General features: G+C 42.0%; 1 protein-coding gene across 5 annotated transcripts in view; it reads left to right on the top strand.

The window, feature by feature from the left end:
- The window catches only part of LOC109878700 (oxysterol-binding protein-related protein 8-like), a 152,917-nt gene that overhangs the window by 68,563 nt on the left and 65,897 nt on the right, over positions 1-18,457 (top strand). For 4 of the 5 annotated variants that reach the window (XM_031821435.1, XM_031821433.1, XM_031821434.1 and 1 more), the window contains 2 exons: positions 14,714-14,750; positions 17,292-17,669. In XM_031821435.1, the coding sequence (XP_031677295.1) occupies positions 14,714-14,750; positions 17,292-17,669 (415 nt within the window). The remainder of the gene's footprint in view (positions 1-14,713; positions 14,751-17,291; positions 17,670-18,457) is intronic. The other variant, XM_031821437.1, reaches the window with a different exon arrangement.

Here is an 18,457-nt window from a genome sequence, read left to right as displayed (position 1 = left end):
AATGTTCCTTCCGTTTCTCTCTTTTTCTCTCGCTTTTCTTCTTTCTCCCTTTTTCATCATATTCCCAGTGTTTGTACTACTGCTGACCAGGCCCATATATAAATAGTGCAGTATATAGGAGATATGGTGCATCCTGGGCCACTGTTGATGAAAGTGAGGGGTGTGTCATTGGACGGTCCGCCGTGGGTAGTCTAAGACGATTATACAATGGCTTTGTCCCAAATGCCACACTATTCCCTACAAAGTGCACTATATAGGAAGGAAATCAGGTGGGACATATCAATCCTTAGATTAGATAAACATTATCATCCCATCAGGGGGTCAAATAAAAAAACTAAAGACACAATACATAATGACTGAATGATGGACATTCATGTGGCCTATTGCACTATTCATATCACTCCAAGTGTACATCGCCATTGTTGACATCGCCATTGTTGACATCGCCATTGTTGACATCGCCATTGTTGACATCGCCATTGTTGACATCATCATAGTTTACATCACTCTATTGTTTACCTCGCTCTATTGTTTACCTCGCTCCATGTTTACATTGCTCTATTGTTTACCTCGCTCTATTGTTTATCTCGCTCTATTGTTTATCTCGCTCTATTGTTTACCTCGCTCTATTGTTTACCTCGCTCTATTGTTTACCTCACTCCGTGTTTACATTGCTCTATTGTTTACCTCGCTCCATGTTTACATTGCTCTATTGTTTACCTCGCTCTATTGTTTACCTCACTCCGTGTTTACATTGCTCTATTGTTTACCTCGCTCCATGTTTACATTGCTCTATTGTTTATCTCGCTCTATTGTTTATCTCGCTCTATTGTTTATCTCGCTCTATTGTTTATCTCGCTCTATTGTTTACCTCGCTCCATGTTTACATTGCTCTATTGTTTATCTCGCTCTATTGTTTATCTCGCTCTATTGTTTATCTCGCTCTATTGTTTATCTCGCTCTATTGTTTACCTCGCTCCATGTTTACATTGCTCTATTGTTTACCTCGCTCTATTGTTTACCTCACTCCGTGTTTACATTGCTCTATTGTTTACCTCGCTCCATGTTTACATTGCTCTATTGTTTATCTCGCTCTATTGTTTATCTCGCTCTATTGTTTATCTCGCTCTATTGTTTATCTCGCTCTATTGTTTATCTCGCTCTATTGTTTATCTCGCTCTATTGTTTACCTCGCTCTATTGTTTACCTCGCTCTATTGTTTACCTCACTCCGTGTTTACATTGCTCTATTGTTTACCTCGCTCCATGTTTACATTGCTCTATTGTTTACCTCGCTCTATTGTTTACCTCACTCCGTGTTTACATTGCTCTATTGTTTACCTCGCTCTATTGTTTACCTCACTCTATTTACCTCACATTGCTCTATTGTTTACATCGCTCTATTGTTTACATTGCTCTATGGTTTACATTGCTCTATGGTTTACATTGCTCTATGGTTTACATCGCTCTATTGTTTACCTCGCTCTATTGTTTACCTCGCTCTATTGTTTACCTCGCTCTATTGTTTACCTCGCTCTATTGTTTACCTCGCTCCATGTTTACGTTGCTCTATTGTTTACCTCGCTCCATGTTTACATTGCTCTATTGTTTACCTCGCTCTATTGTTTACCTCGCTCTATTGTTTATCTCGCTCTATTGTTTACCTCGCTCTATTGTTTACCTCGCTCTATTGTTTACCTCGCTCTATTGTTTATCTCGCTCTATTGTTTACCTCGCTCTATTGTTTACCTCGCACTATTGTTTACCTCGCTCCATGTTTACGTTGCTCTTGTTTACCTCGCTCTATTGTTTACCTCGCTCTATTGTTTCTCGCTCTATTGTTTACCTCGCTCTATTGTTTACCTCGCTCTATTGTTTACCTCGCTCTATTGTTTACCTCGCTCTATTGTTTACATCAATCTATTGTTTACATCGCCCTATTGGTTACATTGCTCCGCGTTTATATCGCTCCGTGTTTACATCACTAGATTGTTTGTTTACCTCACTCGATTGTTTGCATGACTCGATTGTTTACTTCACTCTGTGGTTTACCTTTTTGTTGGCAGCCCTGTGTTTGATGGTATGAACATCTTACAGCGTGACATTTAAAGACTACCTCTCACACTGTCGGTGGATCAACTCTGTGTTGTTGTTGTAAAACCACTAGACTTGGCTTTCAGAAAAGATGTGCATCCTTAAGATACAGTGGAAAGATGCCTCAGTGGGTGATCATACTGAACCAAGGGAAATGGGTCAGAGATGTGCTCCGAGTCATGTTTAAGCATGATGTAATATGCCATGGCGTTCTGTCTCACACAAGTGCCTGTTCATCTATTCTGGGGCAGGATGGAGGAAAACAGTTCAAGCCTAAGCCCTGAGATATTCACTCTCTCCCTGTGCTTGGGAAAATGCTAGGCTTCACATCGGGATGAAATGTAAAGTTTAAAGAAAATACTGTGATGGAAGATAAAAAAAAAGTCTAGAAGCTACAGGAATGTGTCTAAATAGTCTCCTGAAGCAACACCACAGGTAGAGATGGTACTGTTTTCATGAGTAAGGTAACGTTGTCCCCAGGCCTAGACACTGATCTTGGGTCAGTTTTTAATTCCCACTTATAGGAATTGGGGAAGGGGAAGCTGATCCTAGATCTGTACCGAGGGGAAACTCTGCTCAGTAATTCTTCAATATCACTCTCTCTTATTTGCTGCATTTCAGTAGATGATGAATCCTAACAGAAAGGTTAACCCAATGAGTCCCACCGCGATGCCGGCGCCATTTGGACTTCTAACCCCTTTTAAAGCTACTTCTGGGTACCATTGGATTAGTAACTTTCTTCTGCATCCATTGGTACCAACCGTTAATTAGTCTGTGATTAACGGGGGCTGAGTTAGAGTGGTGTTTGTGAGACCAGATCTTTTTACAGGAACAACAGTAGAGTCTGAATGGTTTGAGCAACAAACTATTGAAAGCTATCTAATAAAACGATTCTCACGAGACGCACATGTAAAAATGTTTTGCTCTATGATGCTCACAAGCTACACAAGAGTGATTCATGGGTAATGGGCTCTTCTACATAGAAGATCATAGGAAATCCCAGGACATACTGTCTATAATACTGTAATAAGCTCACATAGTCGGTGTCACAAACTCCAAACTCCACACAGTTGTCACTGACTAGTTGGATATTAATTTCCCACTGAGCAAACAGTTTCTGTACTTCAGCTTCATATCATCATTTTTGCTTTGTTTTTGAAATGGTTTCTTTGTCAATAAAACTCATGAATGCAACTGTTTGCCAAATTGTTTTGTGTTTTCCATGTAGCCCTGGTTCTCCTGAGATGTTGTTGTTAAACACTTCATTTTGATGCTAAATACAATGAATACAATATAAATGCAACATGTACAGTGTTGGTACCATGTTTCATGAGCTGGAGAAAAGAAAATCCCAGAAATGTTCCATACGCACAAAAAGCGAATTTCCCTCAAATGTTGTGTACAAATTTGTTTACATCCATGTCAGTGAGCATTTCTCCTTTGCCAAGATAATCCATCCACCTGACAGGTGTGGCATATCAAGAAGCTGATTAAACAGCATGCTAATTACCTTGTGCTGGGGACAATAAAAGGCCACTTTAAAATGTGCAGTTTTGTCACACAACACAATGCTACAAAACAGTCTCAAGTTTTGAGGGAGCGTGCAATTGGAATGCTGACTGCAGGAATGTCTACCAGAGCTGTTGCCAGAGAATTTAATGTTAATTTATCTACTATGAGCTGCCTCCAACGTCATTTTAGAGAATTTGGGAGTACTTCCAACCAGCCTCACAACTGCAGATCACGTGTTACTGAGGAGTAGTTGTGGGGGAAAAACACACTGATTTGCTGGGCCTGGCTCACCAGTAGGGTGGGCCTGGCTACCCAGTGGGTGGGCCTATGCTCTCCTAGGCCCACCAATGGCTACGCCCCTTCCCAGTCATGTGAAATCCATAGATTAGGGCCTAATGAATTTATTTCCATTGACTGATTTCCTTATATGAACTGTAACTCAGTAGAATCTTTGAAATTGTTGCATGTTGCGTTTATATTTTTGTTTAGTACTTAAGGGCTGGACATGCAGATGAATGAAAAGCAGATTTGTTTTCTGGGGTCTCAGATCGGGTTAACGACTGACTTTATTCAATATTTAATTAGGCATCTCTGGACTGATAGGGTTAACGACTGACTTTATTCAATATTTAATTAGGCATCTCTGGACTGATAGGGTTAACGACTGACTATATTTAATTAGGCATCTCTGGACTGATAGGGTTAACGACTGACTTTATTCAATATTTAATTAGGCATCTCTGGACTGATAGGGTTAACGACTGACTTTATTCAATATTTAATTAGGCATCTGGACTGATAGGGTTAACGACTGACTTTATTCAATATTTAATTAGTCATCTCTGGACTGATAGGGTTAACGACTGACTTTATTCAATATTTAATTAGGCATCTCTGGACTGATAGGGTTAACGACTGACTTTATTCAATATTTAATTAGGCATCTCTGGACTGATAGGGTTAACGACTGACTTTATTCAATATTTAATTAGGCATCTGGACTGATAGGGTTAACGACTGACTTTATTCAATATTTAATTAGTCATCTCTGGACTGATAGGGTTAACGACTGACTTTATTCAATATTTAATTAGTCATCTCTGGACTGATAGGGTTAACGACTGACTTTATTCAATATTTAATTAGGCATCTCTGGACTGATAGGGTTAACGACTGACTTTATTCAATATTTAATTAGGCATCTCTGGACTGATAGGGTTAACGACTGACTTTATTCAATATTTAATTAGGCATCTGGACTGATAGGGTTAACGACTGACTTTATTCAATATTTAATTAGGCATCTCTGGACTGAGGGTTAACACCTGACTATATTTCATTAGGCATCTCTGGACTGATAGGGTTAACACCTGACTATATTTAATTAGGCATCTGGACTGAGGGTTAACACCTGACTATATTTAATTAGGCATCTGGACTGAGGGTTAACACCTGACTATATTTAATTAGGCATCTCTGGACTGATAGGGTTAACACCTGACTATATTTAATTAGGCATCTCTGGACTGATAGGGTTAACAACTGACTTTATTCAATATTTAACTTGTCATCTCTGGACTGATAGGGTTAACACCTGACTTTATTCAATATTTAATTAGGCATTTCTGGACGGATAGGGTTAACGACTGACTTTATTCAATATTTAATTAGGCATCTCTGGACTGATAGGGTTAACACCTGACTATATTTAATTAGGCATCTGGACTGATAGGGTTAACACCTGACTATTTAATTAGGCATCTCTGGACTGATAGGGTTAACACCTGACTATATTTAATATTTAATTAGGCATCTCTGGACTGATAGGGTTAACACCTGACTATATTTAATATTTAATTAGGCATCTCTGGACTGATAGGGTTAACACCTGACTATATTTAATTAGGCATCTGGACTGATAGGGTTAACACCTGACTTTATTCAATATTTAACTTGTCATCTCTGGACTGATAGGGTTAACAACAGACTTTATTCAATATTTAACTTGTCATCTCTGGACTGATAGGGTTAACAACAGACTTTATTCAATATTTACTTTGGCATCTGGACTGATAGGGTTAACGACTGACTTTATTCAATATTTAATTAGGCATCTGGACTGATAGGGTTAACGACTGACTTTATTCAATATTTAATTAGGCATCTGGACTGATAGGGTTAACGACTGACTTTATTCAATATTTAATTAGGCATCTGGACTGATAGGGTTAACGACTGACTTTATTCAATATTTAATTAGGCATCTGGACTGATAGGGTTAACGACTGACTTTATTCAATATTTAATTAGGCATCTGGACTGATAGGGTTAACGACTGACTTTATTCAATATTTAATTAGGCATCTGGACTGATAGGGTTAACGACTGACTTTATTCAATATTTAATTAGGCATCTGGACTGATAGGGTTAACGACTGACTTTATTCAATATTTAATTAGGCATCTCTGGACTGAGGGTTAACACCTGACTATATTTAATTAGGCATCTCTGGACTGATAGGGTTAACACCTGACTTTATTCAATATTTAATTTGTCATCTCTGGACTGATAGGGTTAACAACTGACTATATTTAATTAGGCATCTGGACTGAGGGTTAACACCTGACTATATTTAATTAGGCATCTCTGGACTGATAGGGTTAACACCTGACTTTATTCAATATTTAATTAGGCATCTCTGGACTGATAGGGTTAACACCTGACTATTTAATTAGGCATCTCTGGACTGATAGGGTTAACACCTGACTATATTTAATTAGGCATCTGGACTGAGGGTTAACACCTGACTATATTTAATTAGGCATCTCTGGACTGATAGGGTTAACACCTGACTTTATTTAATTAGGCATCTGGACTGAGGGTTAACACCTGACTATATTTAATTAGGCATCTCTGGACTGATAGGGTTAACACCTGACTATATTTAATTAGGCATCTCTGGACTGATAGGGTTAACACCTGACTTTATTTAATTAGGCATCTCTGGACTGATAGGGTTAACAACTGACTATTCAATATTTAACTTGTCATCTCTGGACTGATAGGGTTAACACCTGACTATATTTAATTAGGCATCTGGACTGATAGGGTTAACACCTGACTATATTTAATTAGGCATCTGGACTGATAGGGTTAACACCTGACTATATTTAATTAGGCATCTCTGGACTGAGGGTTCACCTGACTTTATTCAATATTTAACTTGTCATCTCTGGACTGATAGGGTTAACACCTGACTTTATTCAATATTTAACTTGTCATCTCTGGACTGATAGGGTTAACAACAGACTTTATTCAATATTTACTTTGGCATCTGTCTGTGTCGGCACAGAACGTTGTTATTCTGCTTATCTCTGCAGGGGAAATCTTGGTTCCGCATCCTAACCCACTTTCCCTGAAAGGCACCCTGCTCCCTTTATAGTGCACTACCATATGGATCCTGGTCAAAAGTAGTGCACTATATATGAAATAGAGTGCTGTTTTGGACACAGTACTATTTATGACATTTCTTTCCTCCCCTGGCGGTCACTGAACCCCCCCCACTCCCTCTTCAGATGAAAGCTTGAAAAACAGACATAGAAAATGGCACCGTGTCTGGGAAAATATGGCTTTCATGTTTTCTCTCTCACATCATATCAGGCAGGAACAAGCTTTCACTTCACAATGAGATGAGGTGTGATTCTAGACAGATGTAATGGGTCTATTGTGGATTACTCATATACGGTAGTGCATTGACAGTATCAGGCCTGTTGTATTGTACATATGGGATCTGAATATATTGGCAACACCATGAGCTCATTTATATAGAGCCCACACTGTTATTTATATAGAGCCCACAGTGTTATTTATTTAGAGCCCACACTGTTATTTATATAGAGCCCACAGTGTTATTTATTTAGAGCCCACACTGTTATTTATATAGAGCCCACAGTGTTATTTATATAAAGCCCACAGCGTTATTTATATAGAGCCCACAGTGTTATTTATATAGAGCCCACAGTGTTATTTATATAGAGCCCACAGCATTATTTATATAAAGCCCACAGTGTTATTTATATAGAGCCCACAGTGTTATTTATTTAGAGCCCACAGCATTATTTATTTAGAGCCCACAGCATTATTTATATAAAGCCCACAGCGTTATTTATATAGAGACCACGGTGTTATTTACTATGTCCTGTAGGGGGAGAGAAGCAGGACCCTTACTATGTCCTGTAGGGGGAGAGAAGCAGGACCCTTACTATGTCCTGTAGGGGGAGAGAAGCAGGACCCTTACTATGTCCTGTGGAGGGAGAGTGGTGGGCACCCTTACTATGTCCTGCAGTGGGAGAGCAGCAGGCACCGTTACTATGTCCTGTAGGGGGAGAGCAGCAGGCACCCTGACTACATCTTGCAGTGGGAGAGCAGCAGGTACTATTAGTATGCCCTGCAGTGGGAGAGCAGCAGGCACCATTAGTATGCCCTGCAGTGGGAGAGCAGCAGGCACCATTAGTATGCCCTGCAGTGGGAGAGCAGCAGGCACCATTAGTATGTCCTGCAGTGGGAGAGCAGCAGGCACCATTAGTATGTCCTGCAGTGGGAGAGCAGCTGGCACCATTAGTATGCCCTACAGTGGGAGAGCAGCAGGCACCATTAGTATGCCCTGCAGTGGGAGAGCAGCAGGCACCATTAGTATGCCCTGCAGTGGGAGAGCAGCAGGCACCATTAGTATGCCCTGCAGTGGGAGAGCAGCTGGCACCATTAGTATGCCCTACAGTGGGAGAGCAGCAGGCACCATTAGTATGCCCTGCAGTGGGAGAGCAGCAGGCACCATTAGTATGCCCTGCAGTGGGAGAGCAGCAGGCACCATTAGTATGCCCTGCAGTGGGAGAGCAGCAGGCACCATTAGTATGCCCTGCAGTGGGAGAGCAGCAGGCACCATTAGTATGCCCTGCAGTGGGAGAGCAGCAGGCACCATTAGTATGCCCTGCAGTGGGAGAGCAGCAGGCACCATTAGTATGCCCTGCAGTGCCGCTCTAGCCTTTTTCAGACAGAGGATGTGAATGGTTGTTGGCAGGGTGGCCAAAGACAAGTCTCTGGGTGCATCCCTAGTAATAATTTTAATAATACTACTACTACTAATAATACTAATAATAATACTGCTAATAATAATAATACTAATAATACTACCACTAATAATAATAATACTGCTAATAATAATAATACTGCTAAAAATAATACTAATAATACTACCACTAATAATAATACTACCACTAATAATAATACTACCACTAATAATAATACTACCACTAATAATAATACTACCACTAATAATAATACTACCGCTAATAATAATAATACTGCTAATAATAATAATACTGCTAATAATACTACTAAATAATAATAATAATACTGCTAATAATAATACTAAATAATAATAATAATACTAAATAATAATAATACTAAATAATAATAATAATACTGCTAATAATAATACTAAATAATAATAATAATACTAAATAATAATAATAATACTAAATAATAATAATAATAATAATAATACTAAATAATAATAATAATACTGCTAATAATAATACTAAATAATAATAATAATACTAAATAATAATAATAATAATAATAATACTAAATAATAATAATAATACTGCTAATAATAATAATTTGGTGGGTGCTGATATTTGTCCTGTTTCACAAGTGTGTATTATACTCCTGTGTGAATTGCGTATAAGACACCCTTGGAGAGTAGGGTCAGGGTCAGCCATCATCAACGGTGACCCTGGAGCAATTATATAGAGAATAGGGAACTATATAGAGAATAGGGTGCCATTTGGGACACAGACTTGATCCATACAATGTTATGTGAATGGGAAGTGTTTCAGTTGATACAGTTCTGTCCATGTTTAGTATGGATCATTGTCTGATGTGGTCGGTTCAGAGAGAATTCTTATTTCATGTCTGATTAGAATGGAAGTTACGATGGTGTTCATTAGGGAACCCCGTAGCAAAACGTTTTGCACCGGAAAACAAAAAACAAAAAATGTCTTATTGGACAAGTTTAGGTGCTACTGCCCATTTAAACTTTGTTTCGGACTGTTTTCTTCCGTTTCGTGCCTTATAAACGCGACCCGGTTCATGACGTTCCCCCAGACCCCTGTAATAGTCTATATTGAGATTTTTTTTTTTTACCAAGTTCTTAAAGGCTTTTTAAACTGGAAAACAGGTCAGAGGAAGTGTTTGACAAGGTGCCAAGGCAAGCAGATGTGTATCTGTGATCTATCCATCACCCCTCTCTCTAAATTAATCATCCATCACCCTCTCTCTAAATTAATCATCCATCACTCCTCTCTATAACTGTATCATCCATCACTCCTCTCTATAACTGTACCATCCATCACCCCTCTCTATAACTGTACCATCCATCACTCCTCTCTATAACTGTATCATCCATCACCCCTCTCTGTAACTGTATCATCCATCACCCCTCTCTATAACTGTATCATCCATCACTCCTCTCTATAACTGTATCATCCATCACTCCTCTCTATAACTGTATCATCCATCACTCATTTCTGTAACTGTATCATCCATCACTCCTCTCTATAACTGTATCATCCATCACTCCTCTCTATAACTGTATCATTCATCACTCCTCTCTATAACTGTGTCATCCATCACCCCTCTCTCTAACTATATCATCCATCACTCCTCTCTATAACTGTATCATCCATCACTCCTCTCTATAACTGTATCATCCATCACTCCTCTCTCTAAATGTATCATCTATCACTCCTCTCTCTAACTGTATCATCCATCACTCCTCTCTATAACTGTATCATCCATCACTCCTCTCTATAACTGTATCATTCATCACTCCTCTCTATAACTGTGTCATCCATCACCCCTCTCTCTAACTATATCATCCATCACTCCTCTCTATAACTGTATCATCCATCACTCCTCTCTATAACTGTATCATCCATCACTCCTCTCTCTAAATGTATCATCCATCACTCCTTTCTATAACTGTATCATCCATCACTCCTCTCTATAACTGTGTCATCCATCACTCCTCTCTATAACTGTATCATCCATCCCTCCTCTCTATAACTGTATCATCCATCACTCCTCTCTATAACTGTATCATCCATCACTCCTCTCTCTAAATGTATCATCTATCACTCCTCTCTCTAACTGTATCATTCATCACTCCTCTCTATAACTGTATCATCCATCACTCCTCTCTATAACTGTATCATTCATCACTCCTCTCTATAACTGTGTCATCCATCACCCCTCTCTCTAACTATATCATCCATCACTCCTCTCTATAACTGTATCATCCATCACTCCTCTCTATAACTGTATCATCCATCACTCCTCTCTCTAAATGTATCATCTATCACTCCTCTCTCTAAATGTATCATCCATCACTCCTTTCTATAACTGTATCATCCATCACTCCTCTCTATAACTGTGTCATCCATCACTCCTCTCTATAACTGTATCATCCATCCCTCCTCTCTATAACTGTATCATCCATCACTCCTCTATAACTGTATCATCCATCACTCCTCTCTCTAACTGTATCATCCATCACTCCTCTCTATAACTGTATCATCCATCACTCCTCTCTCTAAATGTATCATCTATCACTCCTCTCTCTAAATGTATCATCCATCACTCTTCTCTATAACTGTGTCATCCATCACTCCTCTCTATAACTGTACCATCCATCACTCCTCTCTATAACTGTGTCATCCATCACTCCTCTCTATAACTGTGTCATCCATCACTCCTCTCTATAACTGTATCATCCATCACTCCTCTCTATAACTGTACCATCCATCACTCCTCTCTATAACTGTGTCATCCATCACTCCTCTCTATAACTGTGTCATCCATCACTCCTCTCTATAACTGTGTCATCCATCACTCCTCTCTATAACTGTGTCATCCATCACTCCTCTCTCTAAATGTATCATCTATCACTCCTCTCTCTAAATGTATCATCCATCACTCCTTTCTATAACTGTATCATCCATCACTCCTCTCTATAACTGTATCATCCATCACTCCTCTCTATAACTGTGTCATCCATCACTCCTCTCTATAACTGTATCATCCATCACTCCTCTCTATAACTGTACCATCCATCACTCCTCTCTATAACTGTGTCATCCATCACTCCTCTCTATAACTGTGTCATCCATCACTCCTCTCTATAACTGTGTCATCCATCACTCCTCTCTCTAAATGTATCATCTATCACTCCTCTCTCTAAATGTATCATCCATCACTCCTTTCTATAACTGTATCATCCATCACTCCTCTCTATAACTGTATCATCCATCACTCCTCTCTATAACTGTATCATCCATCACTCCTCTCTATAACTGTATCATCCATCACTCCTCTCTATAACTGTATCATCCATCACTCCTCTCTATAACTGTATCATCCATCACTCCTCTCTATAACTGTATCATCCATCACTCCTCTCTATAACTGTATCATCCATCACTCCTCTCTATAACTGTATCATCCATCACTCCTCTCTATAACTGTATCATCCATCACTCCTCTCTATAACTGTATCATCCATCACTCCTCTCTATAACTGTATCATCCATCACTCCTCTCTATACCGCTATCATTAACCACAAGACGTATTTTTAACTCCCCTTAGCTGGCCTTGTGCTTTATCACTAAACAGGTAGTTGATGGGACTGACTGACCATGTAGCGAATCATATTGAGCTGCAGAGAGACAATGTACTCACCACTCAGTCAGCTTTGATTGAATTAAAAATCCAATCTAAGGCCGCTTGCCTCTAAAGCTTTTATTAATCAAAGCTGAGCCACCCCTCGCCTTTCTCTAATCAGCTCTCCTTGTATGGGTCTTGGTCAACAATAGTGCTCTATAATGGTAGTGGGATGCCATTAGGGACACATCCTCAGTGTACATACTCTCAACCTATTACAGCACAGCTGTGGCCTCTCCCTGAGGCCAGAGCCAATGGAATGCACCGGTTGCTATTTGTTCTCTTGACTGCCGGGGATGGGGGTCGATTGGTGCTTAGCAGGAGACACGCCCAACCTGCCCACCCAGTGCTGTGTGTTGTCTCTGGATGATCCCTCCTCATCCCTGGTACTCCTGTAATCTCTGCTAATCCGGGCTGCTCCCGGTGTGTGTGGATTGTGGTCGGCGCCACTGGTGTGTGTGCGTGCATGTGTTAATATGTCACTGGGGGTGTTATGTTACCCCACCCCTTCTGGTGACCTGAGCAGACTCCTCCTCCTCCATTCAGTCACCATGCTGTTGTCAGTATGGTCATGTCAGTATGGTGTTGTGATCTGTTGTCAGTGGGGTATTGTCAGTGTGGTGTTGTGATCTGTTGTCAGTATGGTGTTGTGATCTGTCAGTGGGGTGTTGTGATCTGTTGTCAGTATGGTGTTGTGGTCTGTTGTCAGTATGGTGTTGTGGTCTGTTGTCAGTATGGTGTTGTGATCTGTTGTCAGTATGGTCTTGTCAGAATGGTGTTGTGATCTGTTGTCAGTATGGTGTTGTGGTCTGTTGTCAGTATGGTGTTGTGATCTTTTGTCAGTATGGTGTTGTGGTCTGTTGTCAGTATGGTGTTGTGATCTGTTGTCAGTATGGTCTTGTCAGAATGGTGTTGTGATCTGTTGTCATTATGGTGTTGTGATCTGTTGTCAGTATGGTCTTGTCAGAATGGTGTTGTGATCTGTTGTCAGTATGGTGTTGTGATCTGTTGTCAGTATGGTCTTGTCAGAATGGTGTTGTGATCTGTTGTCAGTATGGTGTTGTGGTCTGTTGTCAGTATGGTGTTGTGATCTGTTGTCAGTATGGTCTTGTGATCTGCATAGTGTTGTCAGTGTGGTGTTATCTGTTGTCAGTATGGTGTTGTGGTCTGTTGTCAGTATGGTGTTGTGATCTGTTGTCAGTGTGGTGTTGTGATCTGTTGTCAGTGTGGTGTTGTGGTCTGTTGTCAGTGGGGTGTTGTGGTCTGTTGTCAGTGGGGTGTTGTGGTCTGTTGTCAGTGGGGTGTTGTGGTCTGTTGTCAGTGGGGTGTTGTGGTCTGTTGTCAGTATGGTGTTGTGATCTGCATAGTGTTGTCAGTATGGTGTTGTGATCTGTTGTCAGTATGGTGTTGTGATCTGTTGTCAGTATGGTGTTGTGATTTGTTGTCAGTATGGTGTTGTGATCTGCATAGTGTTGTCAGTGTGGTGTTGTGGTCTGTTGTCAGTAGGGTGTTGTCAGTGTGGTGTTGTCAGTAGGGTGTTGTGGTCTGTTGTCAGTAGGGTGTTGTGGTCTGTTGTCAGTAGGGTGTTGTGGTCTGTTGTCAGTAGGGTGTTGTGGTCTGTTGTCAGTAGGGTGTTGTGGTCTGTTGTCAGTAGGGTGTTGTGGTCTGTTGTCAGTAGGGTGTTGTGGTCTGTTGTCAGTAGGGTGTTGTGGGTTTTATTTTTTTTACTAACGTCTGTTCTCCTTTTTTGTCTTTTGTCTTTTTCATCATCCTCTGTTTCTGCTGCTGTGTCCTTCACCACCACCACTGCTGCACACAAACTGACCAACATCACTCTGGTCACCTTGACTCCTTGACTACCTGGATGGACTCCCTACCCCCTCCTCTTTCCCCCTCTTTCTGCCATCTCTCTCTCGCTTCCCATCTCTCTCTCGCTTCCCATCTCTCTCTCGCTCCCCATCTCTCTCTCTCGCTCCCCATCTCTCTCTCTCGCTCCCCATCTCTCTCTCTCGCTCCCCATCTCTCTCTCTCGCTCCCCATCTCTCTCTCTCGCTCCCCATCTCTCTCTCTCGCTCCCCATCTCTCTCTCTCGCTCCCCATCTCTCTCTCTCGCTCCCCATCTCTCTCTCTCGCTCCCCATTTCTCTCTCTCGCTCCCCATCTCTCTCTCTCGCTCCCCATCTCTCTCTCTCGCTCCCCATCTCTCTCTCTCGCTCCCCATCTCTCTCTCTCGCTCCCCATCTCTCTCTCTCTCGCTCCCCATCTCTCGCTCCCCATCTCTCTCTCTCCCCCATCTCTGTCTACTTGTCCCCACCCTTCCCTATACCAGCTCCATGCAGAGATCAGAGAGCACCCCACCACATCAGGTAAGCCACTGACCTTTGAAAGGGACAGGAAGGTGTGAGGTGGCGGGAGAGGCTGGGTGAGGCAGGGGTGAGAGGGCTCACAGGGGGCAACAGGCTCACGTCCTCCAACTCAACACCTCATCAGGACAGGGATGCATTGGAAGGTTGTGTTACAGTAGCCAGTAGTTTGTGTTTACCTTAAACGAATGTCATGAATTCCAAGTTATAGGAAAGGATTTCTCTGGGTAGGCCAAAAGTTTGGAGTGGGTGAAAGTTGTCTGTAACTGTGATATTATTCATCACATGTATGGCTGAACAGTGCTGATCTAGTTTCACACTAGCTTTATGGTTCTACAGTGCCCTGTTTTGGTGAGCCACAATATTTCCAATAGTCACTGACTCACTGAAATGTCACTTGCAGTTGTTGAGTTCACTATCTAGGCCTATGGCTGGCTGTGTCTCGTATGTCTGAGTTTCTTAGGGGTGGCGTTGACTTAGTGATGGCGTTGACTTAGTGATGGCGTTGACTTAGTGATGGCGTTGACTTAGTGATGGCGTTGACTTAGTGATGGCGTTGACTTAGGGATGGCGTTGACTTTCTTAGGGATGGCGTTGACTTAGTGATGGCGTTGACTTAGTGATGGCGTTGACTTTCTTAGGGATGGCGTTGACTTTCTTAGGGATGGCGTTGACTTTCTTAGGGATGGCGTTGACTTTCTTAGGGATGGCGTTGACTTTCTTAGTGATGGTGTTGACTTTCTTAGTGATGGCGTTGACTTTCTTAGTGATGGCGTTGACTTAGTGATGGCGTTGACTTAGTGATGGCGTTGACTTTCTTAGGGATGCGGTTGACTTTCTTAGGGATGGCGTTGACTTTCTTAGGGATGGCGTTGACTTTCTTAGTGATGGCGTTGACTTTCTTAGGGATGGCGTTGATTTTCTTAGGGTTGGCGTTGCGTTTCCTATGGGTGGAGTTGCGTTTCCTATGGGTGGCGTTGAGTTTCCTATGGGTGGCGTTGCATTTCCTATGGGTGGCGTTGAGTTTCCTATGGGTGGCGTTGAGTTTCCTATGGGTGGCGTTGCATTTCCTATGGGTGGCATAGCAAAGGGTATACAGAGATGAGCAGTTTACAGAGGAGTAGAGAGTGAGGTGATGTGTCCTATAAAGAGCATTGGTGGAAAATCTGATGGCCGAATGGTAAAGAACCTCTAGCTGCTACTGCTTCACTGTAACAGTGGACTGCTTCACTGTAACAGTGGACTGCTTCACTGTAACAGTAGACTGCTTCACTGTAACAGTAGACTGCTTCACTGTAACAGTAGACTGCTGTACTAAGACTCACTGGAAACCTTATTGACTAGTGGACTGTAACAGTAGACTGCTTCACTGTAACAGTAGACTGCTTCACTGTAACAGTAGACTGCTTCACTGTAACAGTAGACTGCTGTACTAAGACTCACTGGAAACCTTATTGACTAGTGGACTGTAACAGTGGACTGCTTCACTGTAACAGTGGACTGCTTCACTGTAACAGTGGACTGCTTCACTGTAACAGTGGACTGCTTCACTGTAACAGTGGACTGGTGCACTGTAACAGTAGACTGCTGTACTAAGACTCACTGGAAACCTTATTGACTAGTGGACTGTAACAGTGGACTGCTTCACTGTAACAGTAGACTGCTTCACTGTAACAGTAGACGGCTGTACTAAGACTCACTGTAAACCTTATTGACTAGTAGACTGTAACAGTAAACTGCTTCACTGTAACAGTAAACTGCTTCACTGTAACAGTAGACTGCTTCACTGTAACAGTAGACTGCTTCACTGTAACAGTAGACTGCTTCACTGTAACAGTCGACTGCTTCACTGTAACAGTAGTCTGCTGTACTAAGACTCACTGGAAACCTTAGAGTGAATTTTCCCTTTAATTAAGAGCACTACTAGATGGTTTCTCTGTGCATTTTCCCTTTAAGAGCACTACTAGATGGTTTCTCTGTGCATTTTCCCTTTAAGAGCGCTACTAGGCACAATGTGTTTTCTACCTAGGATGTTATTCATTAAATATACTGTGTGTGCTTCACATACACCAAACCAAATCTCGTTAACCCTTTGCCATAGAGTTAAGAAGTGTTCGTACTATACTGAGATATTCTCTGCATTAATATGTTATAACGCTGCAGGGTGACGTTTCCACTAGGTACAGATCTATGATCAGCTTACCCTCCCCCAATCCTAACCTTAACCGTTAGTGGGGAAAATGCAACTCTAGGTGCAACTTCACCCTACTCCTCGTTAGATGGAATCTTTGCAGCCGTGCCACTAGAGGGCACCGCGTCGTCATCATCTGTCATCACCAGTGGGGGAGGAGAACCCCTGCTGCTCAGCCTGTTGGTCAGCAGATAAAAATGTATATCTCTCTCTCTCCCTTTTCTCCCCCCCTCTCTCTCTCTCCCTCTCTCTTATTCCCTTTTCTCCCCCTCTCTCTCTCTCTCTCTCTCTTTCCCTTTTCTCCCTCTCTCTCTTTCTCTCTCTCTTTCTTTCTCGCTTTCGCTCTCCTCCAGCTGCCTTAATTCCCAGTGATGACCCCATCCTATTGACCCCAGGGAGGATGAGCCAGCGAAGCCAGGGGAAGGAGCGAGAGAAGAGGGAGGAGAAGGAGCGAGAGAAGGAGAAGGAGCGAGAGAAGAGGGAGGAGAAGGAGCGAGAGAAGGAGAAGGAGCGAGAGAAGAGGGAGGAGAAGGAGCGAGAGAAGAGGGAGGAGAAGGAGCGAGAGAAGAGGGAGGAGAAGGAGCGAGAGAAGAGGGAGGAGAAGGACAGAGAGGAGAAGAAGGAGAAGGACAGAGAGGAGAAGAAGGAGAAGGATGGGAGCCTCCACACCCCCAGCAGGGATCACCTCGCCAGCCCCTCTTCCCTCAGCCCGGGGCTCAGCTACACCCATGGTAAGACCACCTTCTTCTTCCAGGCACACTTTGCCCTCTAAGCACAGACCCAGGGTCCGGTATCTCTCAATCTCTGTACTAACCTCAATATTCCTGAACCACGGTGTCCTCTGGAGGTGGATGGGCTCTGCTAGGCTCCATGCAACCTTCAGGGTTGAAGCAGATACCAGGGGAATCCCAGAGGTTACCAATGCTCTAAGCAAAAGGATCTGATGTTTTTATTTGAGACTTGTATATGACAAGGCATTGGGAGTGTTTTACGGTGGTTTTGGAAGGTTTTTACCCTCCAAATGTCAAAAATGGTTCATCCTATACACGACAGTACCTTCCTTCTGGAATGTTCCATTATCTACCACCAGGGGGAGCAGAAGCTAAAAGGAAAAACAAATATTTTTCTCTCCTCATTCTAGAGCACCTTCAAATCATGTCTGCATTCTATCAGAACAAGCAACACTTCTCTCAAAAGAGACCTGAGTGGTGCGGTTGGGGGGACTTATACAACTGGGTAACCAGTCGTTGCACAAAAGGAAATAATTCTGGGATAGAACCATAATAATAAAAAAATCCCTGCCTTGAGTATATGAAGGGCAGACGGTTGCATTGATATTGATAGTACCTAGGCCTCTATACAGCTCTGAGATGTAGGCTGGTAAATGACAGAAATTACTTTTATTAGCTAACTCTAAGCCAATACATCCAGTGTTATTTTCCTAGTGTCAGTTTCTCAGTTGTGGTTGTTGCTGGTTTGCTCTTCTGAATATAAGAATGTAGGCCGAGCGCTTCACAAG

The sequence above is a fragment of the Oncorhynchus kisutch genome, unplaced genomic scaffold (genome assembly GCF_002021735.2).
Source record: "Oncorhynchus kisutch isolate 150728-3 unplaced genomic scaffold, Okis_V2 scaffold3975, whole genome shotgun sequence".
NCBI lineage: Eukaryota > Metazoa > Chordata > Actinopteri > Salmoniformes > Salmonidae > Oncorhynchus > Oncorhynchus kisutch.
Note: the sequence above shows the minus strand (reverse complement) of the source record. Positions and strands in the feature narration are given on the sequence as shown.